This window comes from Rhinichthys klamathensis, unplaced genomic scaffold, assembly GCF_029890125.1.
Source record: "Rhinichthys klamathensis goyatoka isolate OS25496 unplaced genomic scaffold, OSU_Roscu_1.1 h1tg000015l_1, whole genome shotgun sequence".
Lineage (NCBI taxonomy): Eukaryota > Metazoa > Chordata > Actinopteri > Cypriniformes > Leuciscidae > Rhinichthys > Rhinichthys klamathensis.
In genome coordinates, this window is record NW_026606567.1 from 3,876,846 (window position 1) to 3,903,394 (window position 26,549).

General features: G+C 37.9%; 4 protein-coding genes across 6 annotated transcripts in view; all 4 read left to right on the forward strand.

Moving 5' to 3' along the window:
* The window catches only part of LOC130069521 (uncharacterized), a 72,960-nt gene extending 71,115 nt beyond the window's left edge, over positions 1-1,845 (forward strand). Inside the window, exon 4 of one of the 2 annotated variants that reach the window (XM_056233430.1) lies at positions 1,359-1,845. In XM_056233430.1, coding sequence (XP_056089405.1) covers positions 1,359-1,812 — 454 coding nt within the window. In that variant the 3' untranslated portion in view covers positions 1,813-1,845. The remainder of the gene's footprint in view (positions 1-1,358) is intronic. The other variant, XM_056233422.1, reaches the window with a different exon arrangement.
* Positions 1,846-9,341: 7,496 nt separating this feature from the next.
* On the forward strand, positions 9,342-13,176 carry LOC130069555 (uncharacterized). Its single transcript, XM_056233472.1, has 5 exons — positions 9,342-10,091; positions 11,720-11,977; positions 12,058-12,312; positions 12,400-12,642; positions 12,801-13,176. Exons 1-5 carry the CDS (start codon positions 9,676-9,678, stop codon positions 13,126-13,128), a joined length of 1,500 nt encoding a protein of 499 aa, XP_056089447.1. The 5' UTR covers positions 9,342-9,675; the 3' UTR covers positions 13,129-13,176.
* A 2,242-nt stretch (positions 13,177-15,418) lies between these two features.
* LOC130069558 (uncharacterized) lies at positions 15,419-17,136 on the forward strand. Its single transcript, XM_056233487.1, has 4 exons — positions 15,419-15,754; positions 15,835-16,083; positions 16,158-16,241; positions 16,539-17,136. The coding sequence occupies exons 1-4, from the start codon at positions 15,465-15,467 to the stop codon at positions 16,603-16,605; spliced, it is 690 nt and encodes a 229-aa protein (XP_056089462.1). The 5' UTR covers positions 15,419-15,464; the 3' UTR covers positions 16,606-17,136.
* LOC130069534 (nucleotide-binding oligomerization domain-containing protein 2-like) overlaps positions 16,599-26,549 on the forward strand; it is a 32,578-nt gene continuing 22,627 nt past the window's right edge. Inside the window, exon 1 of one of the 2 annotated variants that reach the window (XM_056233459.1) lies at positions 16,599-16,683. The gene's annotated coding sequence lies outside the window, so the exon portion shown is untranslated. The remainder of the gene's footprint in view (positions 16,684-26,549) is intronic. The other variant, XM_056233443.1, reaches the window with a different exon arrangement.

Consider the following 26,549-nt stretch of genomic DNA (forward strand, 5'->3'; position numbering starts at 1 on the left):
AAAATAAAAGATTCAACATGCAGGGCTAAAAAAGCCCCGGATCATTTGCACTACTACTAGCGACGCCCCCTGGACATGCATACACGACGCAAGGGCGCCCGCGCTACAAAACTAACATTTTTATTTAAAACATTGTCTTACCTGCAAAGCGACGCGCGAGTATCATCCCGCTGTCTATTCTTTTTCCTTTTTTCGCCCCCGACTCTTGGTGCCTTTCCGAGGCCATGTCTGAGGTCGGTGTCTGCCAAATTTGACATTGATTGAGGCATAATCGAACAGACCACTGGGAGGTGGGGAAGGGGGGCACCAGAGGGAGACGAAAAATGAGATTCACCTTTTTCTCGACTAATTTGGTCTAGGCCTATATTACTTTTGTATTGCTTTTGTATATTAACATGCTTTAGACATATTTTATTTGTTATTTATACTAGTAGCCTATTGTGATGATTTTTCACGACCCAGATTTTTTGGTGCCCCCCCAAGCACTTGGTGCCCTACGCGCAGCGCGTGATGTGCGTGTGCGGAGCGCCGGCCCTGGGGAGAGAGTTTCTTCGTCTCCTTCTGACAGTCGAATCTGCATGTTTAATGATGATGTCAGAATTGGTCGTTTTTACACCAAAGGATGGTAAACATAGTATTATACATGTTATTGTAACACACTAAACATCATTAATTAAGGCGTAACGAGAGGAATATTTCGATACCAAGAAAGATATGGCTGGAAGATATCAAAGCAGAGAAACACTCTCACACTTGACTATAAGCACTGAGAGTTTAACTAACACAACTAGAAAGTTGTAACTAGGCTAATATAAGCTGGGGACATTCATACACACAGGAATATATCATATACATTCTGGGATGACTTAATTAAGAGTTAAATGGAAAGAATGTGTGTGTCTCTGTATGTTGGGTGTGTTTCTCCAGTTTCTAAGACACATGGCCTTTCGTTCCTGGCGTGGAAGGGAAGTTGAGTTTATAAAGATCTTTTTGAAGCTCATGAAGGAGTTTCTGTTCAGCCTCTGCCAGGACACTAAAGTGACAATGGGGGAAATTTGATCCAGACTCATCAGCGCTAGGCCTGTGATTTACATGAAGAAGTCTAAAAAGGTTCAAAGCTTTCTGAAGTTTAGAACTGAATCGGTCATCGTGACTCAGTCCAGACGCTACACGTTATACTGTATATGGAGCTTGGAAAATAGTGTGATAAATGTCACTAGATTCTGTCCTCTTATATAAATGTTGCTGTTATGTTTCTTATTATCAGAATAATTGTTTTTGTGTACTATATAGTTGATTTATAAATGCTGTATGTTGTCATAAATTAACAGGATTTTTATTTCTCTGTATTTGATCAGCTTTAGGTTCTATGGTGATAAAGAAATGAAGAAGTCTGCAGTGAAACTCCTGCTGAATCTCAGTGTTGCTGCAGTTGAAAATGTCACAGTTACAGGAACAAGATTCTCTACTCTGCTGTCGTCTGTGTGCAGTTACAAAACCTTCCCTTTTCATCAAGAGTGGTATGATAAAGATGATGCTGTTGTTCAGTGTGATTTCCTGCTGGATCTTTACTCACATGTGAAGAACTATGAGACTCAAACAGGCAGGAGTTTCCTTCCAGCATTACAGTCAGTTTTCCAGTCTCCTGATGTCTGGATCATAGATCTCTCACAGAGAAAGACCTCCGTCCTCCTGGAAGTGCTGAAACTCCAGACAGAGAAGAAACCAGTAGAGCTGAGCGGATGTTCAGAGGAAGAGAGTGAAATGAAGAGTTTCCTTCAGTGTCTGTCCTACATCTCACAGCTGAGGTAAGATATTGTACAGCCTTTTGCTCAACATGTTTAAAAAAGCTGGAGTAGACATTTGTGTATTAAATTGATCATTCAATTATTTGTTTTGTATTACATTTGGATGCATAAATGTGTCAAATTGATTGAAAAAAACTGTTATTCTAAGGGTCACAGAGAAGCTGGAAAATAGCCAGGAAAATGAAACTGACTTGTTCTAGAAACCTCAACTGACATTAGCAAAAAAAAATATATATACTGTATATTAGGGGTGTGACGAGACACTTATCTCACGAGACGAGACACGAGATTGGGTTCACGAAAACGAGATGAGATTTTTGCACAATATTTAATAGAAATCCTCAGTGAAAAAGTTCATGACTAAAAATAGTCTGCAGGTCCATTTTGAAATGTTTTAATTAATAATCTTCATTTCACGTCATTTCAGTTCTACTTTATGAGTATGAATTATCAAATACATTGAAAGACAACAATATACAGCACTGTAAAATGTTTTGCCACAAACTCAACTGACTGGCTTTTCTCCTGTATGATTTCACATGAGTCACTTCAGACCTTGCTGTACATTTATGAGCTTCCAGAACTTCTGATTGAGGCTGTGTGTGACAACCTAATTGAACTCATTTACACAAATTGAATTTAGAAATGAAAACAGTATAAATAACAAAAATAAATAAGTGCAACCATAATGAAAGTACTGTAGCGCACAGACTCTTTATACAGGGTGTCCGCGGGGTTTTAGAAAGTATTAAAAGTTGATAAATCAATTTAGAGAAAATTAAGGCCCCTAAAAAGTCTTAAATGTCATTTTCAAATGTCAAGTTATTAAATTTTGTATCATCTTTTCGTTATGTATAATAACGAATACATAACGTTATTATTTGTGCAAAGAGTTTTTATGCTAAAGTTCGCCTGAATTTAATCATTGCGTGGGCGATTAGTGGGATTCTGTGTAGTAAAAAAAAAAAAAAAAAATTATTGCAAAAACAAAATACAAATCACAAGAGACTAACAAAATAAACATAACAATATACAGGATTATAACATGTTAACAGAATACAATACAGTTTTGCCAGGGGAAGCATATGGGCCATTACAGAGAGAAAGAGGACCATATGTTGACAGTTTTAATTGCCTTTTTGTTGTTGGAGCCAGAAATCAGATTAATATAATGTACTTCATGGAGAAAAAGTACAAAATTAGTTTTTTTTAGCGCTGAATTTACATTTATGAATGTGAAATTTTGCCAAAAGAAGTAATACATTTATAATGGAGTATCTTTTCTTTACTTTGACTTCTATAAAAGCAAAATGCAACATTCTTCCACAATAAGACAAAGTCTTTATAAATATGGTCAATGATGAATCTGCTGAGGTTTTGCCAAAATGTTCTGGTGTGTGAGCAATACCAAAAGAGGAGCAAAAGAGCTGACGGAAAGGAAACTAAATGGCAGGTCCTGCTGTCATCATTAACGCTGTGTGACACACCTCATAACTTGTTAAACTTCCCTTAATGTGAGGTACAATTTTCAAGTTAATTATGACACCCAATCTTAATGGGTTAATTTGCTCTCCTTGTATACAATTAAAAGAGCAATATGTTCACTCCAATAGTTCACATAAGAATTCTAGGAGTTAATTGAGGTACTCGTGTTCAGAGTTTGTTACTTGGCGCCGGTAAGATAATCTCTGATATTTCCTATCTCGGAGTATTTTTTCTTTAACTAGTTCCTATAACTTTAACAGACATCCAGTTCAGTGTTTTTCTTTTCTTAAATTATGACAGACTTCCATTTTAGTTCCTTAAAAATAATATCTTTGAATGTCAGGGGTATTCGTGATCGCACCAAAAGGAAATCAATCCTTTTATTCAGTAGATGAAAAAATGCTGATTTGATATTTTTACAGGAGATTCAATCGTTGGACAATGATGTGAAGTTTTGGAAAGCACAGTGAGGAGATCTATGTTATTTCTGTCAAGTGTTGCCATTCTACTTAATACATTTAAAGGAGATATAATTGAATCAGTGACCTCAAATGAGGGTAGATGGATAATCTTGGTTTTCAAATTAGACAATTCCTTCTTTCTCAAGCTAAAATAATCTTTTTACAACTTTGTATGAAACTTGAAGCCTTTAAAAACCAATATAAGGATGCACACTTGATTATTGGAGGCGATTATAATGATGCTCCAGATGATCTTGTATAGAGTACCTGTAAGATTAATCCCACATTCAAGATCCAAAAGGACTGCATATATTTGTGAACAACCGGCAATTATAGAAGTTTGGCGTTTTTTAAACCCTGACATTAACTAATTTACCCGGAGCAACGTCAGTAGATCCTTACAGTCTAGAACTGATCTATGGCTCATATCTCCCTCTTTATATCTCTCTCTTTATATCTCCCTCTTTATATCTCCCTCTTTATATCTCCCTCTTTATATCTCCCTCTTTATATCTCCCTTTTTATATCTCCCTCTTTATATCTCCCTCTTTATATCTCCCTCTTTATATCTCCCTCTTTATATCTCCCTTTTTATATCTCCCTCTTTATATCTCCCTCTTTATATCTCCCTCTTTATATCTCCCTCTTTATATCTCCCTCTTTATATCTCCCTCTTTATATCTCCCTCTTTATATCTCCCTCTTTATATCTCCCTCTTTATATCTCCCTCTTTATATCTCCCTCTTTATATCTCCCTCTTTATATCTCCCTCTTTATATCTCCCTCTTTATATCTCCCTCTTTATATCTCCCTCTTTATATCTCCCTCTTTATATCTCCCTCTTTATATCTCCCTCTTTATATCTCCCTCTTTATATCTCCCTTTTTATATCTCCCTCTTTATATCTCCCTCTTTATATCTCCCTCTTTATATCTCCCTCTTTATATCTCCCTTTTTATATCTCCCTCTTTATATCTCCCTCTTTATATCTCCCTCTTTATATCTCCCTCTTTATATCTCCCTCTTTATATCTCCCTCTTTTCTGCAGTTTGTGTCAGAATCATCACACAGCTTTCCCCATGTTCTGATCATACTTTCATTTCAATCCATTTAGCAGGAACAAAACAACAAAATGGTAATACATGGTTATTGGAAACTAAATAATAATTTATTAAAAGATCATGAGTTATGTGATTTAGTAAAAAAAAAACAGCAAAAAGTGAATCACATACATAAATGGGATTTTTTTCAAGTTTAAAATTAGAGAAATAGCAATTAAAAGAAGTAAAGTAATTAAAATAATAATATAGCCAAAGAAATAAGTATTATGGATAAATTAAATATTTAAAGAATAAGGATAATCTTTCAGAGGAAGAAAAAACAATAATGAAAAAATGAAAAGAGGAAAAGAGGAAATATAGATAATATGTATATTGAAATGGCTAAAGGTGCATTTGTAAGGTCCCAAAACGGCTGGAACAAGGGGAACGAAAATCGAGTTATTTCTTTGCTTTAGAGAAACGAAATCGCAAGAGAAATATTTTTTAACTACTCTTAAAATTGATAATAACATCACCTCTAATTCTTTAGACATTTCAAGATATGTTGGTACATTTTATAGCAATATATATGTTGCTATAAAATGTACCAACATATCTTGAAATGTCTAAAGAAGTCTATAAAAGAGTCTAATGAAAAGAGGTCTTCATGAGATAATAAGTGAAACAGGTTTTATGTCTAACCGTCACATTAGCTCTAATATAAGACTTGTTTTTGACCTGCTGGACTATTCTGATAACATCAATACTGATGCACTGACAGTATTGCTTGATTTTTATAAAGCATTTTATACGGTAGAACATCATTTTCTACTTAAAGCATTTCAAATTTTTGATTTCGGACAAAATTGCATATCTACAGTTGAAATGCTTTATAACAATATTGATAGTTCTGTGATTTTATATCCAAACACCCCAAAAAGATTTCCTGTACTGAGATCAGTTCTCCAGGGCTGTCCTATTTCACTGTTTCTGTTCCTGCTGGTGGTTGAATTATTGTCATTACATATTAGACATAGTCCTATTATTAAAGGATAGACTATTTTGGCAAGGGAATTAGAGTAACTCAATTAGCGGAGGATACAGCTCTCTTTTTGAGTGACACATCAGATTGATAATGCTATAACCCTAATCGACCAATTTTCAGCTGCTTTGGGTTTAACACTTAACAAATCTAAATGTGAAATCTTATGTCTGTATCAGACTGAAGAGGAAAACATGTTTAATATACCCGTTAAGAAATGTGTCAAATATTTAGGTATTATTCATATCTGCAAGGATCACAAGGAACGTCAACAACTTAATTTTTCACCTAAATTGAAAAAAACTAAAACAATACTGAATTTATGGCTTCAAAGAGACATTTCTATTTTAGAAAGGATTCTTTTGACTAAAGCAAAAGGGATTTCAAGATTTGTCTATCCTGCCCTCTCTCTTAATGTCCATGATTCAACATGTAAAGATATCATATTTACGAATTTTGTGTGGAAACACAGACACCATCATGTAAGAAAAGCGGTGCTCTCTGGTTCTAAAGATGAAGGTGGATTTGAACTTTTGGACTTTTGGGACTTGAATTATTATACCTTTAAGGTGAAATGGTTGAAGGAATGTTTGAGCACCTTGAGTCCTTATGGTACTTTATCCCCAACAATATTTTTAATAGTGTATAAAATTTGTATTGAAATGTAACTGCAATATTACAAGATTGCCGCTAAAACTATCCCAATTTTATTTTGGCCTGGAAGCTGTGTCATTCTCACAACTTTTCTTCACGCAAGTCCCTCTTATGGAATAATGAATGCATCACTAAAGGGGACAAGTCACTCTATTTGCAGAAATTGATCGGTAGAGATATTATCTTTTTAAAAGACCTTTTTGATTGTAATAACCAATTACTTAATTATGAATCCTTTCTCAGAGAAAAAAACTATGAAAGTAAAATAATGCCAAATATCTTTGAAGCAAAAAAGCCTGTTGAATTGCACTACTTGAAAAAAATATGCATTGCATTAACCATGCTTGCATTTTAATGCATGTATTTTTAGGGCTTGCGTTTTTATGGGGTGAAATTCAACATGGTTGAATATTTAAGCTGTGAATATTTCAATTCAAAACATTTCAAACACATTTTCATTATTAAAAATTCAATAATCCATATTCACCTTTCATATTTCACTTCCAAAATATTCAAACTGTTTAAAAATACAACCTATAATATTCAACAGGCAATTTTCGGTCCATTTTATTTCGCTTTGCAAATTCGCTTCCACAAATTAAGTGGTTCAAATTCAACAGTAAATTCAACGTTGACATCCAGGAGCTGCAGGAAAAGCAGTCGATTACCGAGCATAATCTCCATCTGCTGTTAGTCGACCTCACCAGCAGGAGGTATAGCCTAAGCTTTTCCTGCAGTTCCTGGATGTCAACGTTGAATTTACTGTTGAATCTGAACCACTTAATTTGTGGAAGCGAATTTGCAAAGCGAAATAAAATGGACCGAAAATTGCCCGTTGAATATTATAGGTTGTATTTTTAAACAGTTTGAATATTTTGGAAGTGAAATATGAAAGGTGAATATGGATTATTGAATTTTTAAAATGAAAATGTGTTTGAAATGTTTTGAATTGAAATATTCACAGCTTAAATATTCAACCATGTTGAATTTCAGCCCATAAAAACGCAAGCCCTAAAAATACATGCATTAAAATGCTAGCATGGTTAATGCAATGCATATCTTTTTCAACTAGTGCAATTCAACAGGCTTTTTTGCTTCAAAGATATTTGGCATTATTTTACTTCCATAGAAGGCATTCCCGATAACGTTCAAAGAATATAACTCAGTTTTCAAATCTATACCTAATGGCATATTAGAACTAATGAAAAGTTCCTGGCTTTAATTTTACTCGTTATATAAACGGTATGGATATTATCAGCAGCAATTGTACAGATAATAAGCATGTCAGAAAATGCTTTCTAAATTTAAAGAAAATAAATAACACCTTGTGGGAAATTTTTCTGGAATCCTCATTATACTGAGATTAATTGGCATGGGGCGTGGCTTGTTCCTTTTAGATTTTGTATCACAAACAAAGTTAGGGAATTACATTTGAAAATATTCCATAATATAGGCTATATATCCCACAAACTTGTTTATCTCAAAATTCACGCCTGTTGAGAATTATTGTAGTTTTTGTAAGACAGAACAAGAATCGTTTACTCATCTCTTTTATTGTTCATTTTGTATTCTGGAAAAGTGTTGAAAATTATATGGCATCTAAAACAACAAATCACACTTGAAGGGAAATCTCTTTATTTTACTAGGTTCCATATTCATAAAGCAAAATTTTCCAAATCAAGACCATATTTAAAATTATTCCAAATTGAAACTGACATATATTTTGAGTCTCTTAAATTGGTAAAAAAAAAAATAAGAAAGCTACGTCAATAACTGATATATAATCAAACATTCCTGTTATCCTTATCATTAATGAAGTTTGTAAGTCTGTTTTTTTTTTTATTAATTTCATACTTGTTATTCATATTATGTTATTTGTAATTATTTGATGTATATTCTTTGTTTATGGATTGTGATGACTGATTGTTTGTAAATTGAATTCTAAAAAAAAATATTTATAATAATTCATAATATTTATCTTGTTTATATTGTTTCACTTTCATGTTGAGAAAAACAATAATATTCACATGCTCGAGTAGAAAACGCGCTGTGATCTTCACAACGGAAGTGAATCAATCAAGACTATCTTTACCTGGACAATAACTTTATCCTAGAGCTGTGGCAAAGCCTAAACAATATGTTACGGTTATATATATTATCACTGTAAAGCTGCTTTGAAACAATCCATACTGTTAAAAGCGCTTTATAAATGAAGGTGACAGGTTTGGAACAACACAAGGGGGAGTAAATGATGACAACATTTTGGGTGAACTATTCCTTTAAGGATAAATCAGTCCAGGCCTATTTTGTGTGAAATGGCCAATAGTAGTTAGGAACGTTTAGCGGGAGAGAGTTTCTTCGTCTCCTTCTGACAGTCGAATCTGCATGTTTAATGATGATGTCAGAATTGGTCATTTTTACACCAAAGGATGGTAAACATAGTATTATACATGTTATTGTAACACACATCATTAATTAAGGCGTAACGAGAGGAATATTTCGATACCAAGAAAGATATGTCTGGAAGATATCAAAGCAGAGAAACACTCTCACACTTGACTATAAGCACTGAGAGTTTAACTAACACAACTAGAAAGTTGTAACTAGGCTAATATAAGCTGGGGACATTCATACACACAGGAATATATCATATACATTCTGGGATGACTTAATTAAGAGTTAAATGGAAAGAATGTGTGTGTCTCTGTATGTTGGGTGTGTTTCTCCAGTTTCTAAGACACATGGCCTTTCGTTCCTGGCGTGGAAGGGAAGTTGAGTTTATAAAGATCTTTTTGAAGCTCATGAAGGAGTTTCTGTTCAGCCTCTGCCAGGACACTAAAGTGACAAGGGGGGAAATTTGATCCAGACTCATCGGCGCTAGGCCTGTGATTTACATGAAGAAGTCCAAAAAGGTTCAAAGCTTTCTGAAGTTTAGAACTGAATCGGTCATCGTGACTCAGTCCAGACGCTACACGTTATACTGTATATGGAGCTTGGAAAATAGTGTGATAAATGTCACTAGATTCTGTCCTCTTATATAAATGTTGCTGTTATGTTTCTTATTATCAGAATAATTGTTTTTGTGTACTATATAGTTGATTTATAAATGCTGTATGTTGTCATAAATTAACAGGATTTTTATTTCTCTGTATTTGATCAAGTTTGGGTTCTATGGTGATAAAGAAATGAAGAAGTCTGCAGTGAAACTCCTGCTGAATCTCAGTGTTGCTGCAGTTGAAAATGTCACAGTTACAGGAACAAGATTCTCTACTCTGCTGTCGTCTGTGTGCAGTTACAAAACCTTCCCTTTTCATGAAGAGTGGTATTATTATGTTTATCAGAGTGATTTCCTGCTGGATCTTTACTCACATGTGAAGAACTATGAGACTCAAACAGGCAGGAGTTTCCTTCCAGCATTACAGTCAGTTTTCCAGTCTCCTGATGTCTGGATCATAGATCTCTCACAGAGAAAGACCTCCGTCCTCCTGGAAGTGCTGAAACTCCAGACAGAGAAGAAACCAGTAGAGCTGAGCGGATGTTCAGAGGAAGAGAGTGAAATGAAGAGTTTCCTTCAGTGTCTGTCCTACATCTCACAGCTGAGGTAACTGAACTTTTGGATATTCACTTACTGTACCTACTTCTCGATCAGTATCACTTCACTGTATCTTGATCTGTTTATGGAAATAAATGTTTTATATTGATTTAGAATCTTTTTTTTACAATGATTAGAGTTTTAAATATTTTCTTTCCTTTCATCCGATGCACTTTTTAAACTGTTTATAGCAAAGAAAGCTGAAATTTGCTTTAAAGCACAAATAGAATTTCTGCGTTTTTGTCTTTGTCGGAGTTCTGTGATCATTTATGTCTGTTTATAGTATTTTTTTCTTTTGGAAACAGGTTTGACTATATGAATATCAGTCTTGCAGTGCAGTTTCTTCTGAGACTCTTCACTAAAGCAGCAGAGACTGAGACACAGACAGGAGAGCAGATGCTGAAACTGTTATCATCAGTCTGCACCTACACATCTTTTCCTTATCAAGAGACTAACAGAATTAAACAGAGTGATTTCCTGCTGGATCTTTACTCACATGTGAAGAACTATGAGACTCAAACAGGCAGGAGTTTCCTTCCAGCATTACAGTCAGTTTTCCAGTCTCCTGATGTCTGGATCATAGATCTCTCACAGAGAAAGACCTCCGTCCTCCTGGAAGTGCTGAAACTCCAGACAGAGAAGAAACCAGTAAAGCTGAGCGGATGTTCAGAGGAAGAGAGTGAAATGAAGAGTTTCCTTCAGTGTCTGTCCCACATCTCACAGCTGAGGTGAGAGAATCTACAACAACTTACAGTGTCAGTGTTCTCAGGTTGATCTTATTCTTAGTTTGGTGACAGAACCCTGACACTCATAATGTATCTAGACTGGACGGGACAAAGCGACTTCAAGAGCAAGTTTGTTCTTTGTGTCAGAAATAGCGCGAGCGCTGGAAGTACGTCAGGAGTAGAAAAGAGCTTCAGTTTACTGTCAGGAGTTTGTTGTGGCGCTGCATCCAGTGTAGTGCTCTTGATGTGTTGTGTTGCCTTGAGCATCAGTGAATGTTTGCAGCTTTTGATCATTCAGATTCATTACAACACATATGAACTGGATCTTGTGTGTAAATTGACTTATTATGTCTTGTGGTCTATATGTAAACAAACATCATGTGACTTGACCTGTACATATATTTAAAGTTCCTCTCAAGTTACTGTTCATGCAATAAACAATACTAAGTAGTTTATTTTTCATAGAAAGTATTAAAAAGACAAAGAAGGTATTAAAAAAACTGGGGGAAAAAAGCATTTTATCTAGTATTTAATACAATGTCATTAGAAATCAAAGTGAATCATTCTGAATTTGCCAAAAAAGAAAAGAAAAACAAAACAACGAATCATAAATTGAATCAAGTGTGACCAACAAAGTTTTCAAAATTCCCCCCAAGTCCTACAATCCTAGAACGGGCCTGTGCGAGACGCGAGCGCAACGGTCACACACGTCCGTCTAGCGCATGATTACACTGAAAAACAATGGACAAGTAGCGCAGTGAATGGAAAAACACGTTCTGTGTGAACCGCCCCTAAGAGTCTTCAGATTCTTTACACATGAAATACAATGCATTGTTCATTTCTTTGTCCAATTGTAATGAGTCATATTAATTGATCTAGTCATTTTAATCAAGTATTTATTGTATTTTTCAGCTGTTCTGAGCAGTGTTTGTTAGCTTTAGTTGAAGTGGTTGAGCTCAGAGAGAATCCAGAGCTGGTGACTTCACTGTTGGAGCTTCTCGGCTCCTCCGTCAGTCTGGAAGGAAGTTTACCCAGTAAATCCTGCAGGTCTGTGGGACGAGTCTTACGCTTCTCTTCTGACAGACTCAACCTCTCTCTAAAACCTAAAGCCATCTCTATAAGAGGAACCAGGCTTCTCTTCAGACACATCACACACATACACACACTCAGGTACAGACAGGATTATTAATAACCATTTCAAATGTTGATCTTGATTAATTTTCCTGCTAATATTTACAGTTGTTTTTCAGGCTGAGTGTTTATATGGTGCTGAGAATAGTGCAGGTGTTGAGGTCAATGAGGGTTCAAACTCCCGTCACTGTTAATGAACTCACACTTGATCTGAATGGTGAACGGCTGTCAGAGAGGAAGTGGTCGAGAGTCCTGAGCAGTTTGGCCATCTTTCTGAGACGCTGGACTGTCCAGTGTTTGAACCTGACTGAACACAAGATGGCGTCTGTTTCTCTATGTGTCCTATTGTGTCACCAGGCCCCAGTGATTCTCAGGTATAAGACTATAAGACACATTTCAGCAGTGTTTGACCTTATATTTATCATGGCATAGAGATAAATCAGTTAATTCTGTATGTGTAGAGCGTCTAAAGAGAGTCTCCAGAAGCTGGTTGAATGTGTCTATGAAGCTCAGGAAGAGGAACTGACTCAGCACTTCCTGCAGAAAGTGGGCGGAGATCTGACTTCCTGTTCCTTGAGCTGGGAAGAGCTTCACTATTTCCTGCGGCACAGAATTCAACAAATCACTGTGAACTTCAGAAAGAGCGACATTCGGTGCAACATCAGAGAAATCCTGCCATTTCTGAACAGGATTCAGTTTAAACGGTAAGCTGTTCAATACATTATTTCTATCTCAAAAACACTTCCTACAAATGAATGGCAAGATTTAAAGGTTTTCTTTTTTCCCATAAAATCTGGAACTGAATAAGTAGTGATAAAAAGATCAATCTTTAATCATGATGATGATGTGTGTGTGTGTACAGGATGAGCTCTGTCTTCATGCTGTCTGTAATCACAGAGATCTATGAGAGCGGCTCTGTTGAGTGTGTGTTCAGTCTGTTGAGTTCAGTGCAGAACTACATCAGCCTGCAGAGCAGAGATCTGGACTCTGGCCACTGTGCGGCGCTGCGCTTCACACTGCAACACTGCACTGCAGTTTCACTCGACCTGCTGTGGACCTCCATCCCAGAGGAAGAGCTGGAGAGCATTGTGCCTCTCTTCAGACATGTGTCCCGCATGAGGTCTCGCTGCTTTACTCTGGAGAGGCTTCTCAATGCGAAGGCTGCGTTCCTCCTTTACCAGTCCTTCTGAAGCGTTACACACTGGAGTCTAGTGGATCTCATATTAATAATATATCTTGAAGAAAAAAACCTATATATTAAAAATCTTTATATTTTCTGACTTAATGTAGTACTAAATGGCAATCATCCGTGATCTCAAAGGCTGCTTTCCAAAGATCCTACAAATTGAATTCGCCAGTGTTGTGTGATCGAGATATGCAGCCTTTCATTTGAGAAACTCCTTATTTCTCTCTTCTCCTCTTTCTCTCGACTGTTTGTTACATTCAACAGATTTTGTGTGATATAAAAGCCTAATGGCCATCATATGTTTGTGTGTTCAGTGTTGATGATGATGATGTGTGTGTGTGTGTGTGTGTGTGTGTGTGTGTGTGTGTGTGTTCAGTGTTGACAGGCTGCTGTTACTGAAGATGCTTCACTGCTGCAGTGTCGATGATGTGTGTGTGTGTGTGTGTGTGTGTGTGTGTGTGTGTGTGTGTGTGTTCAGTGTTGACAGGCTGCTGTTACTGAAGATGCTTCACTGCTGCAGTGTCGATGATGTGTGTGTGTGTGTGTGTGTGTGTGTGTGTGTGTGTGTTCAGTGTTGACAGGCTGCTGTTACTGAAGATGCTTCACTGCTGCAGTGTTGATGATGGTGTGTGTGTGTGTGTGTGTGTGTGTGTGTTCAGTGTTGACAGGCTGCTGTTACTGAAGATGCTTCACTGCTGCAGTGTCGATGATGTGTGTGTGTGTGTGTGTGTGTGTGTGTGTGTGTGTGTGTGTTCAGTGTTGACAGGCTGCTGTTACTGAAGATGCTTCACTGCTGCAGTGTCGATGATGTGTGTGTGTGTGTGTGTGTGTGTGTGTGTGTGTGTGTGTGTGTTCAGTGTTGACAGGCTGCTGTTACTGAAGATGCTTCACTGCTGCAGTGTCGATGATGTGTGTGTGTGTGTGTGTGTGTGTGTGTGTGTGTGTGTGTGTGTGTGTGTGTGTTCAGTGTTGACAGGCTGCTGTTACTGAAGATGCTTCACTGCTGCAGTGTCGATGATGTGTGTGTGTGTGTGTGTGTGTGTGTGTGTTCAGTGTTGACAGGCTGCTGTTACTGAAGATGCTTCACTGCTGCAGTGTTGATGATGTGTGTGTGTGTTCAGTGTTGACAGGCTGCTGTTACTGAAGATGCTTCACTGCTGCAGTGTCGATGATGTGTGTGTGTGTGTGTGTGTGTGTGTGTGTTCAGTGTTGACAGGCTGCTGTTACTGAAGATGCTTCACTGCTGCAGTGTCGATGATGTGTGTGTGTGTGTGTGTGTGTGTGTGTGTGTGTTCAGTGTTGACAGGCTGCTGTTACTGAAGATGCTTCACTGCTGCAGTGTCGATGATGTGTGTGTGTGTGTGTGTGTGTGTGTGTGTGTGTGTGTGTGTGTTCAGTGTTGACAGGCTGCTGTTACTGAAGATGCTTCACTGCTGCAGTGTCGATGATGTGTGTGTGTGTGTGTGTGTGTGTGTGTTCAGTGTTGACAGGCTGCTGTTACTGAAGATGCTTCACTGCTGCAGTGTCGATGATGTGTGTGTGTGTGTGTGTGTGTTCAGTGTTGACAGGCTGCTGTTACTGAAGATGCTTCACTGCTGCAGTGTCGATGATGTGTGTGTGTGTGTGTGTGTGTTCAGTGTTGACAGGCTGCTGTTACTGAAGATGCTTCACTGCTGCAGTGTCGATGATGTGTGTGTGTGTGTGTGTGTTCAGTGTTGACAGGCTGCTGTTACTGAATATGCTTCACTGCTGCAGTGTTGATGATGTGTGTGTGTGTGTGTGTGTTCAGTGTTGACAGGCTGCTGTTACTGAAGATGCTTCACTGCTGTAGTGTCGATGATGTGTGTGTGTGTGTGTGTGTGTGTGTGTTCAGTGTTGACAGGCTGCTGTTACTGAAGATGCTTCACTGCTGCAGTGTCGATGATGTGTGTGTGTGTGTGTGTGTGTGTGTGTTCAGTGTTGACAGGCTGCTGTTACTGAATATGCTTCACTGCTGCAGTGTCGATGATGTGTGTGTGTGTGTGTGTGTGTGTGTTCAGTGTTGACAGGCTGCTGTGACTGAAGATGCTTCACTGCTGCAGTGTTGATGATGGTGTGTGTGTGTGTGTGTTCAGTGTTGACAGGCTGCTGTTACTGAAGATGCTTCACTGCTGCAGTGTTGATGATGTGTGTGTGTGTGTGTGTGTGTGTGTGTGTGTGTGTGTGTGTGTGTGTGTGTGTTCAGTGTTGACAGGCTGCTGTTACTGAAGATGCTTCACTGCTGCAGTGTTGATGATGATGATGATGTGTGTGTGTGTGTGTGTGTGTGTGTTCAGTGTTGACAGGCTGCTGTTACTGAAGATGCTTCACTGCTGCAGTGTCTCTGATGTCCAGCAAGAGTTTTCCTCAGTTCTGCTCTCCGTCCTGCAACACAAGCTGGACTTCTCCTGCCGTTCTGCTCTGGATCTGACAACACACACACACTCTGATACTCTACATCTGACCACTGAGGACTGCCGTGTGGTGACCACAGTCATTCAGAGAGCTCACACACACACACACACAAACACACAGCTGATTCTACAGGACTGTGAGATTAACACAGCTGGAATGGACCAGCTGTTCCCAGTGTTACATGCTGTTAAACTCTGGTGAGAAACATCCACAGATTACATTCATACACAAACAGACAGAAATATAATATCAATATTTCTCTTTCTTTGTGTTTCAGCTGTGATAAATCTCTGCTGCTTCAGTTTCTGGCTCATGTGAGTCCTGAGGAAGCGGAGTCTCTTTCTCGAGCTCTGGGTGACGAGGTGGACCTCAGTCAGACTCCTCTGGAGCCGCAGGTCTGTCGAGGTCTGGCGCTGATTCTGGAATATTCTGAAGGACTGACTGAACTGGATCTGAGTCAGTGCCGTCTCACTGATCCCAGCCTGGATCTGCTGCTCACAAACCTCCACAAAGCACAAAACATTGAGTGAGTGACTGAGACACAAACAAGTAGGATGTAATAATTTAGCATTTTGTCTGATTTGTTTGTTTGATCTGCAGTTTTAGTGGCAATAGCATCACTGACACTGGGGCTCAGAGAATCTACAGTGTCGTCTGTCGCAACAGTGACATAAAGACATTAAGGTGTGTGTCTGAACGTCACAGAATCACATTCCCTTCTAAAGTTATTTGAGCTGAAGTCTTATAGTATGCAACAAACATGAGGCTCAAAAATAAAACTGATCTCTGAGTTGAAGTGCTTTCTCTTTGATTCAAGGCCATTTTGTTACTGCTTTTCCTTTGCTATCTACTACAATTTATCATCCGTTAAAAAGAATTAAAACATTGGAACAATTTATGTCTACAAATCTGAATTCTGTTCCTGATGGTGTGTTTGTTTCAGCTGCTGTTTCTAATATTAGTGTGTGTTTGTGTCTGTAGGCTCTTCAACAACAGAATTGAATCCAGAGAGCTCTTCCTCACTGACCCACGATTCGAGATCTGGTGATGATAATAAACTCTCTCTGGAATCAACAAGCAGGTGAAACAACCAATGCAGATCTAGAGAGATGAGGCTCGTGAAAAGGTAACGGGTGTGAAGACTTTTGAAGAATCGGGCCATCAGAGTCCCAGAGATGAATCTAGCAGCAGATTTTATACCATATACTGTACAGGTTTCATCATCATCTTCATTCTTCAGTCATAATCAACAGTGGGTTTCTGTTTCAATAAAGCCCCTTTCACGCAGCGCGTTCATCCCGGGAAATTTAATAATAACTGTTTTGTAAATGAACAAATCCATCTGTAAACTTTCTTTCCTCTTCTCCATCCCTTTATATTATTTGTGATGCAGGTTTATAGTTTTGAATTTAGTTTTTATTTCTATTTTCAATTTAATTTAGTTTTCCCTATAATTTAGTTTTAGTGTAGTTAATATAGTATTTTTTCTCAGTGACAGTTTATTTTATTTTTATTTTATTTTTATTTTTGTATTTTTATGGCTTCTAAAGTAAATATGCTAACTGGAATCATTTGCAATCCTGGAATCTGTTGTTGAAATCAACGAAGTCTTTCAATCCAGTGTTTTTGCTATAGAGGCTTTTGCATGTTTAATTCAGGCGAGATGTAAAGGTTTTCTAGTTTGACATGTCATGTATTAAAACCTAAAATTAATTGATGGTCTATTTTAGTAAGTTTGGGAGCCATGGTTATTTTATGTTAATCTTATTCTGATAATATGAATTTCTTGTCCTTTCCCCCCTTTTTCTAGGCAAACTAATTAATGTAAACAGCCGAAGCTGTATCTCTGTATTTAAAATGTTTTCCAGATGTTTGTGCTTCATTGGATGTGGGCCTTGCATTGCGTTTATGGCACATTTTCACAAATGGCAACAGTTTAGATGTAAAACATTTTAAGGTGATGTGTGTAACATTGAACAACTTGTTTGAGCATCTTAAAAAAAACAACACTGCAACACTGACGGTCCATAATGTGGTTAAGCTTTATGAAAAAGATATTGACGTACTCCTGTGTGAATATTCCTGTATGTGTGTTATCAGCATAATCTGAATATATGATGGATAGATTTTATTTTTGCAGAACTGTTTGTAGATGCTAGAATTACACACTTCACCTAAAAACAAAGAGCGATTTGCATATATGCAAATATATTATATACTGGCATAATTATTTTCTTAATGCTAAAGATGGTTTTGATATTTTTAATTTTCCATTTCAATTTCAATGTCTTTCCAGTAGAGGCCAGCAATGATTTGTTAAAGTGAAAGTTAAAGTGAAGTGACATGAAGGCCCAGTTTGGAGCCCATGCTCAGAATTTGTCCTTTGAATTTAACACATCCAAGTTTATGCACATACATTAGGAGTAGTACACACACACACACACAGAGAGTTAGGTGCCTCGCTCAAGGGCATCTCAGTCGATTCCTGCCGTTATTGAGAGTCGAACCATCAACCATTGTGTTAAGAGTCCGACTCTCTAACCATAAGTCCACGACTGCCTTCTCCTTAATAATGAAAACATCCAAACTGAAGATCAAACAGTAATGCACTTACACCATTGATTACCTGATCTTCTCCTCTTCATCTCTTCATCATGAAGGAGAGTAGAAACCGTTTGACTGCCTGAACTCTAGTGTTTACCACAGACACAATACAAGAGAGACGTTATATTCAGGAAAACACACTAACCTCATTCCTCCGACTCAAATGATTGGTGAGTTCGGCGAGTAAAACTTGATTTCGTTTTTTTTTATTACTTCTAGCTCTACTTGAATGTTATGGTACTGATATAGTTTGTATAGTGTATTACAAACGTTTACAGGACGTTTAGAAGGTGTCCCACTGTTACTTGACCAGTTTTCAGAGGTCTTCTGACATGTCAGAAACACTTGCATTCAATCCTGTGTTGTATATGAGCTTTATTATTTGGGATACGGTAATAAACTGTTACTGATTGATATAAAATCTGCCTTTTTTCATATTCGTGTCATATCCATCATTTTGAAACATAATATTGTGCTAGTCTTTTATTAAAGTTCAAAATTTCGATGATAACCATGATCTGTCCTACTTGATTTCAAGCTTTATTTTCTCTAAGTCTGATAGATCGAGTCGTCATTCTCGAGGAGAATGAGAGGTTTAGTCTTTCTGAATTCAAAGCTCCTGAACTCAGTTTTTGAGATGTATTTATCTAATATTAGCAGTTATCTGATCGAGATGCACATTAGGGGGACGGTAAGGGCACTTGTAATTTCCTCTTCAGAGTTTATGAGGATCATAGCTGTTGCCATGATGATTTTACTGCTTTGTAAAGATGCAGATACTGTTCATCATGCCTCTTTTCTGCTGTTCTTGTGTTTTCTGCGACATCAACCTTCTCATCACATCAAGAGCTTCATCCTCATCTCTCAGTATGAGTGAGCTGATAAAAACTTCTGTGTTTCTATTTTCGTGAAACAACTTTAGCAATATAATCTTCTTCTGTGAGGTGAGCGTGAACCGAACAAGCTGCTTTTTTACAGAAGCAAAACACTTTGCTTTTACAGTATTTTCTCTCCCACTGCGTTTGCTTTATGACAGGATTCCCGCAGATCATTAAAATATTGAAACTAGAACCTCCTGGTTTTAAGGCCATTAAAACATCTTAAACATGTCTATTTCTTCTGCTATTACATTTTGAGATGAGATCTTTTGGCTGAGTTGCTGTGTAGTCTTGTTTACATGCGTGACATTTTGCATGCTTCACTAGAGGTTTAATTCAAATAATCTATGAAACCGTATTTGTGATTGTGTGAGTTTGTTGTGCATGCAGTAGGGGTTTGCAATATGTATTATATATGATTATATCAGTTTTAACAATGTGCAAAGTGCAAACTGACTTAATAGATGTCACTCGCTTTGCAAAACCCAAACAAAAACATGCATTGAGAGTGTGCTTTCACTGTATCTGTTATTATACAGTAAAAATGCCTCTGAAATTCAAGATATTCATCTACATCAGGAGATGGTGGTTCTGGAACGTGATATCTCAGGTTTTACGCATGGAGAGAGTAGAATAATCTGATCTGATCTGGGAACTATGCAAAGTTATCCTTCATCTGATCTGTTCATCCCATCAAATCATTCTTATCCCCACATTTCAGCTGCACATACACACGATACAACATACAAAGTGCTCTTTCCCATTCATTACAGATACAAATGAAATCCAAGGTAGAGTTACAGAGTACTGTATTTTAATTCAATGCTGTTACAGACTGAATACTTACGTGATTTGCATAAATGATATTCTATTATTGGTCAATATTTGTGTACATCAATATACATATAATAAACATGTTTTTAGGTGTATACTGATGTAAACAAATGAAGGGGTATCCAATTGTTTTTTGTTTTATACTGTAGGTCTTGCACTTCTAGTGTGTCCTGTCATCATGATGATCTTGCATCATTTGCTCTTGTTTACAGCACAAGAACTGCTCCACACTGAGATCATTTACAATAAAGTGATTTTGACACAGATAGGTTTCTTTTTCAGAGTTGTAACATTAATAAACATGCTTTGAACGCTTGTGTTTAATATTACATGCAAACTCTTATTTGGTCAAATTCATAATGAGAAAGAACGATAAGAATAGGTTACAGTGTACCTCTCTATAAGTAGTCTACATACATATTCATTACTGATCTGTCTATAAAGTTTTATTTCAGGATAAAGAAGTGACCAATGCATCCATTGACTTACCTGTTACGACGCCTTGGGATGAGAATATGTTGGTTTAACACATATTACCATATAAAGCCAAGCCATTCTTCAGATTGTCTTAAAATAAATGAGCAAAAAGTCCATAGATTCTGTATGGACTTTCTGTAGCTATAACCAACTACAGCTCAACACTACAAAAACGAAGGAGATGGTGGTCGACTTCTAGAGACCGAGGCCCCAAACTGCAGCCTGTGTTTATCGAAGGCGACTGTGTGGAGGTGGTCCATTCAAATACCTAGAACATAGATGCCCTATACAGGAAGGGACAGAGTCGACTCTTTTTTTCTGAGAAGGCTAGGGTCCTTCAATATTAATTGAATTGAATATCTGTCAGAAGCTCCTGCAGATGTTTTACCAGACGGCTATCACCAGCATCCTCTTCTATGCTGTGGTGTGTTGGGGGAGCGCATTAAGAAAAGGGACGCCATCCGGCTGGATAAGCTGGGGAAGAAGGCTGCTTCTGTGATGGGTGTGAAACTTGAATCCTTATCATCTGTGGCAGAGAGGAGGACCCTTAGCAAGTGTTTTTCCATCTTGGACAATGTCCATCACACTCTGCATAAGTCCAAGTTTGATGTGTAAAGTGAGTGTATTGAGTTTGTTGTGTAATTAAACTGGAGGTTCTGTGGGGTGTGGACTGGATCGATTCCATTCCTGGAGCTTCCGAAAAAATGGGTTTTTGGGGTGCGGACTGATGGGGCAGTGAACCCGAGGTTACCCCGTGAGTCAGTCCTAGAGCTCCTCCAGTCCGGTTTTAGGGAAAAATTGGGTCCATCTGAGATGTCCAATAGATTTCTTAGGCGCGCACGAAAGATCACCACAGACACAGTTTAATCACCATGGGAAAATCTCACAGTAAAACTGGGAGCTGTGAAAAACATGATACACCGGTGTTTTGCCAGATGAGGAGTTTATGTATCATCTTTTTACTCTTTTAATTCATTTTATAACTGTATCATATATCTCTTTTAATTTATTTTATAGCCTAACTGTTTTCATTTTCCTTGCTTTTATTTTGTGATTATTCTAACTCCTTTCTGTATCATCCATCCATCGGTCTGCTGTAATTGACCTGCTATTATCAGCATTTGTCACAGAAAATGAATGTTGTTAATTTAGTGAAAATTATTGGTAATTTTCATTTTCTTGAAAGTTAATCTATCATTGTTAAATAGCATACGGTGAGAAACTGATTGAGGAATTCAATGAGAAAGTCTGCTTTAAAAAAAAAATTAGGCTACAATATGTGATTTCTCCTAAAAATGTTGATCATGTGATGTTTAATGTTTCTGCATCTTATATTTAATAGTAAAGGGACATCTAGAGGCAATATAGAGAGCCCAAGTCCCTCCCCTTCCTGTTGACCACCGTCGACCTTATTTCGGAAAAATATTGTATGGTAGTCAATGGCGAGAGACAACAAATATTTTGATCTCGTTTGAATTGTGCCCTGAATTACACATATGATGTTTGTCAATTTAAAAGATACATTTTAAAGTAAAAAAAAGTCGCAGTTTGATGTAAAACTGTTGAGGTATAAGACTGTGAAAATACGAAATTACAAAGACTACAAACCCAAAAGGCGCAAATGTGACGTCATACATTTTGTTTCTATGAATGAAGCTAACTTTACTGAAGCTAACGTCTGTCATTTTTTCTATAGTCTTACAATATAATCGTAACGTTACGCCGTCATGCCTGAGTGTTTTGTTCCAGACTGTACACATACGAGCAACGGATCTTGCTCGTTGTTTCGCTTTCTGAGAGATGTAGTTCATTGCGTGATTTTCACATAAAACTAAATGTTACTCTTCTGTTTTATGACAAACTGCGACTTTCTTGACTTTCATAATTATCTTTTAAATTGACAAACATCATTATGTGTAATTCAGGGCACAGTTCAGACGGAATAAAAAGATAAGTTGTCTCTCGCCATTGATACCATTCATATTTTTTCCGAAATAAGGTCCCATGAGCCGGAAGCGGAGGGGAGGGACTTAGGCTCTCTATATGACAGAACGACTGAGGTCTTCACAAGGGGGTAATCCACCAGCCGGAAACGTAAGTCTCCCCGGGGGCCGCCATTGGCTATAAGCCTTCACCTGCTGTTAGCATTCCATTGACTCCCATTTATTTTGGCGTCACTTTGACAGCGAATAACTTTACATCTGAGGCGTTTAAAGACTCCATTTGTCCATTGTTTATTTCTAAAGAAACACGACACTGTATAAAAGGCTCCATTTTCTTGTATCTTACGTTATGGCCCCGTAGAAGCCGTTTTTGTAAAAATAGGCTAACGATTGTGTCATAACACGCGACTCTCTGTCGCACAGTAGAGAAATTACCGTATAGACAGAAGTAGAAGCTCGCGCGCAATCGGGGGGACGTGGAGGAATAAAGTCAAGGGAGAAGCCCATAGAGAGTTGTAAAGTTGCCCCATGCTGCTAGCTCATGGACAGCTAATACTCACGATCTCCGTCTCTGCAAGATTCGGAATTACCATTTAAAGCGAGCCGAAGCGAGCCATACCGTACCGTACCATGCAGTGGAAAAGCGCCACAAGTGAGCCGTACCGTACCATGCAGTGGAAAAGCGCCATAACAAGATGAAGAAAGCTAATGCAGCAACAGCACTTCTCCCTTATGATTACTGCGCTGATGCCGATGGTAAAAACATGGAAACATTCCTCACAAAGGTGAGCCGTCCTCTTCCCGACTCCCCTACTAAAATACCTGTCTCGTTTAAGAAATCTAAAAACGAAGCAGAGGTATCCAATGCTACAATACTCGAAGCTGTTAACAACCTCTCCACCATGTTACAAGAACTCAATGTGCAAATGAAAAACAACAGTGCCATGATTGCACAAGTGGCCAAAAGCGTGGAGTTTAATGCCAAAGAAATAAAAGACTGCCAATCCAAAACTCAAACTTTGGAAAAGGAGATGAAAAGGATCGGGACAGAGAACGTCGCTTTACAAGAAAGAGTCCTTGAACTAGAGCGTTACAAACGCCACTGGAATCTGAAACTGCGTGGGATGAAAGAGTAAGAAAAAGAAAACACGAGAGAGAGGGTGTTACAGATCCTACTCAAAATCGCTCCGCATTGGGCTGACAAGATGGACAGTGTCGTCGACTCCGTGCACCGCCTGGGCAAAAGAGAGGAAGCTAAACATCGGCAAGTGATAATGCAGTTCACCATGAGGCACTACCGAGATGAGCTCTGGCGTCTGACCAAGAGATCTGCAGTGTGCAAGGAGTTTAATGTAAGTTTCGCCGAGCACATCCTACCAGCCGACCGGGAGGCGAGAGCAGCAGTGTGGCCTCAGATTAAGCAGGCCAGAGAAGCAGGTCAGCGGGCCTACTTCAAGGGCCCAACTGGATACATAAATGGGAAAATAATTGTGGTTCCTTGACCACACTCTCACATCGGTTCAGCTACATCTCACTGTCTAACGTGAAGAAATTTGTTTACATTTCTATGAAGGACATCTAAGTTGACTGTTCTTAAGGGGACGTTGCCTTATGTTCACATTCCAAAGCAGTTTTCTCCTGCTGATATACCTCGGGTTGTTTTTCTTAAGTGGCAAGTTACTGTTTAATGTTCACTGTTGATTCTAATTTCTGTTTCATTTCATTCAATGCAAGGGGCCTTAGAGACAGCATCAAACGAAAGGCAATTTTCCTTTTCTGTAAAAGCAAGAAACCACACTGTGTCCTGCTGCTGCAAGAGACTCACTCGACTGATACGGATGGAAATTTTGGTCCAATCAGTGGGGTGATAAAATCTTATTTTGTCACGGAACTAATCGTTCTGCAGGTACTGCTGTCCTTCTGAACAACTTTCCTGGGAAAATTGTGACATCCAAAAAGAGCACAGATGGTCACTGGATCCTATGCGTTCTTTCAATCAAAGACTCTTTTATTATCCTGGGAAATGTCTATGGTTATAACAACATAAACCAAAACAAAAATCTACTCTCTGAAATTGATGATCTTGTTAAAAATGTGAAATTACGTTATCCAACAACTAATATTATCTTAGGAGGAGACTTCAATGTGGTATTTAATGAATGGTTAGGCCGCTCACCCACCAAGTTTCATAACCATCACTATAACCCCATTTAGTCAGTTTCTGTAGCACTCATAATCTTTCTGACCCATGGCGCTTTACACACCCCAATTTAAAAACTTCTCTTGGTTTAAGCCGGATGGTTCAATAAAATCAAGGATTGACTTTTGGTTAATCTCTGACAGTGTAAAAGACTTAGCATCTGACTGCTCTATATCTTCTGCTCCCCTATCTGACCAGTGCTATATTAATCTCACACTGAAACCCAGTAATAATCACAAACGAAACAAGGGTTATTGGAAACTCAAAGCCAGCCTAGCTGTTACAATCTGAAACGTATAGCCAAGGGGTTAAAGACATAATTTATGAAATTACACAAGACTCCAAACTTCTGTCTTATAGCTCCAAATGGGAATTTTTTTAATTCAGAATAAGAAACTTTTTAATCTCTTTCAGTAAACAATTGCAACAATCTGCCCTTTTAGAGGAGACCAATTTGACAAGAGAGATAAGTCTCTGTTGTAATAAACCCACGCTGACAAAAGAAAACACTACAAACCAAATTGGATAATATTTATACAAGAAAAGCAAATGGAGCCTTCATCAGATCCAGAGCAAAATGGATCAAGGAAGGAGAAAGAAACTCTTCTTATTTCTGTAGATTAGAAAAAAACTCGCCAGGAAAGAAATAACATAGGAACACTGGTCATTAATGAAAATGAATGCTCTGATCCTAAAACTATAACCAATGAAGTTTATTCCTTTTACAGCAACTTTTTTCTTCTAGTTTCTCAGCTGATGCAACAGAGGCTTCTTTAATATAATCAGAGGTTTTATTCCCCAAATAAATGAGGACTTCCAAAATGCATGTGAGGCAGAAATGACGTATAATGAGCTTTAAAAGGCGTTGCAATGTCTGACTTCTGACCGCTCCCCTGGCCAAGAAGGCCTGACAGCCAACTTTTATAAACATTTCTGGGAGCATATCAAAGCACTTTTATTTGAAACACTTAAAGAAGCTTTAAACAACCAATCTCTTCCACAGACGTTGAGGCAAGGTGTAATTGTTCTCATTCCAAAACCAAACAAAGATCCCAAAATTTTGGACAATTGGAGAACGATAACACTATTAAACAATGATTATAAATTGCTAACACACATATTTTCAAATCGTCTTAAAGAGGGTCTTCCTCAAATAATAAGTGACACTCAATCAGGATTTATGAGAGGTAGATCAATACACAACAACGTTCGCCTTGTCCTTGATTTACTTGAATATAATGAGCATATAAAGGACAATGGCTTTATTCTCTTTTTGGATTTTTATAAGGCGTTTGACACGCTAGAACACCCCTTTATCTTTAAGGCTCTGGAACTCTGTGGTTTTGGGGAAAAATTTAGAAACACTATAAAATGTTTTTATAACGACACCAACAGCTCAATATCTCTCTCAGGTGGCACTACGCCTCGCTTCACCATCAACAGAGGTATAAAACAAGGCTGTCCCATCTCACCCTCACTTTTCATTATTGCAGCTGAAATGTTATCAATCCTCGTCAAAAATTCAGATATTGAACAGTTAACTGTCTTTGATAAACATATAGTTAAAAGTCAGCTGGCTGATGACACCACTCTATTTCTTAAAAATGTTGAGCAGGTCCCAAAGGCTGAAACTATAGACTCATTCTCAAAAGCATCTGGGTTACAACTGAACATGAAAAAAATGTGAGTTGTTATCTATACATGACTGCCACCTTGAGGCAGCATTTGGTATCCCTATTAAAACTGCAGTTAAATACTTAGGTATACATATAACCAAAGATACTAAGTAAGTTGAGTGAAACATTACATGTATGGAGCAAAATGGATGAATGTAAATCAAGATTAGACAGATGGTTAAATAGAGATCTTTCTATGTTTGTTCGCATCTATATAAAATGGAAAGCCTTTCAAGGTGCATTTACCCAGCCTTTTCTTTATCTATCCCCAAAAAAGTGGCTAAAACCATCAATACTTTAAACTTTGATTACATCTGGAAAAGAAAACCCCACTATAGTGACAGACTATGAAGATGGTGGGCTACAAGCCACAGACTTTG

What these genes read in the sequence shown, in the direction of transcription:
- LOC130069555 (XM_056233472.1), top strand. Translation starts at nt 9,676, where the DNA reads ATGAAGAAGTCTGCAGTGAAACTCCTGCTGAATCTCAGTGTTGCTGCA. An exon ending in CAGGCCCCAGTGATTCTCAG is followed by an intron (nt 12,313 to 12,399) that starts GTATAAGACTAT and finishes CTGTATGTGTAG; the next exon opens with AGCGTCTAAAGAGAGTCTCC. An exon ending in AACAGGATTCAGTTTAAACG is followed by an intron (nt 12,643 to 12,800) that starts GTAAGCTGTTCA and finishes GTGTGTGTACAG; the next exon opens with GATGAGCTCTGTCTTCATGC.
- LOC130069558 (XM_056233487.1), top strand. Translation starts at nt 15,465, where the DNA reads ATGCTTCACTGCTGCAGTGTCTCTGATGTCCAGCAAGAGTTTTCCTCA. An exon ending in CACAAAGCACAAAACATTGA is followed by an intron (nt 16,084 to 16,157) that starts GTGAGTGACTGA and finishes TTTGATCTGCAG; the next exon opens with TTTTAGTGGCAATAGCATCA. An exon ending in AGTGACATAAAGACATTAAG is followed by an intron (nt 16,242 to 16,538) that starts GTGTGTGTCTGA and finishes TTGTGTCTGTAG; the next exon opens with GCTCTTCAACAACAGAATTG.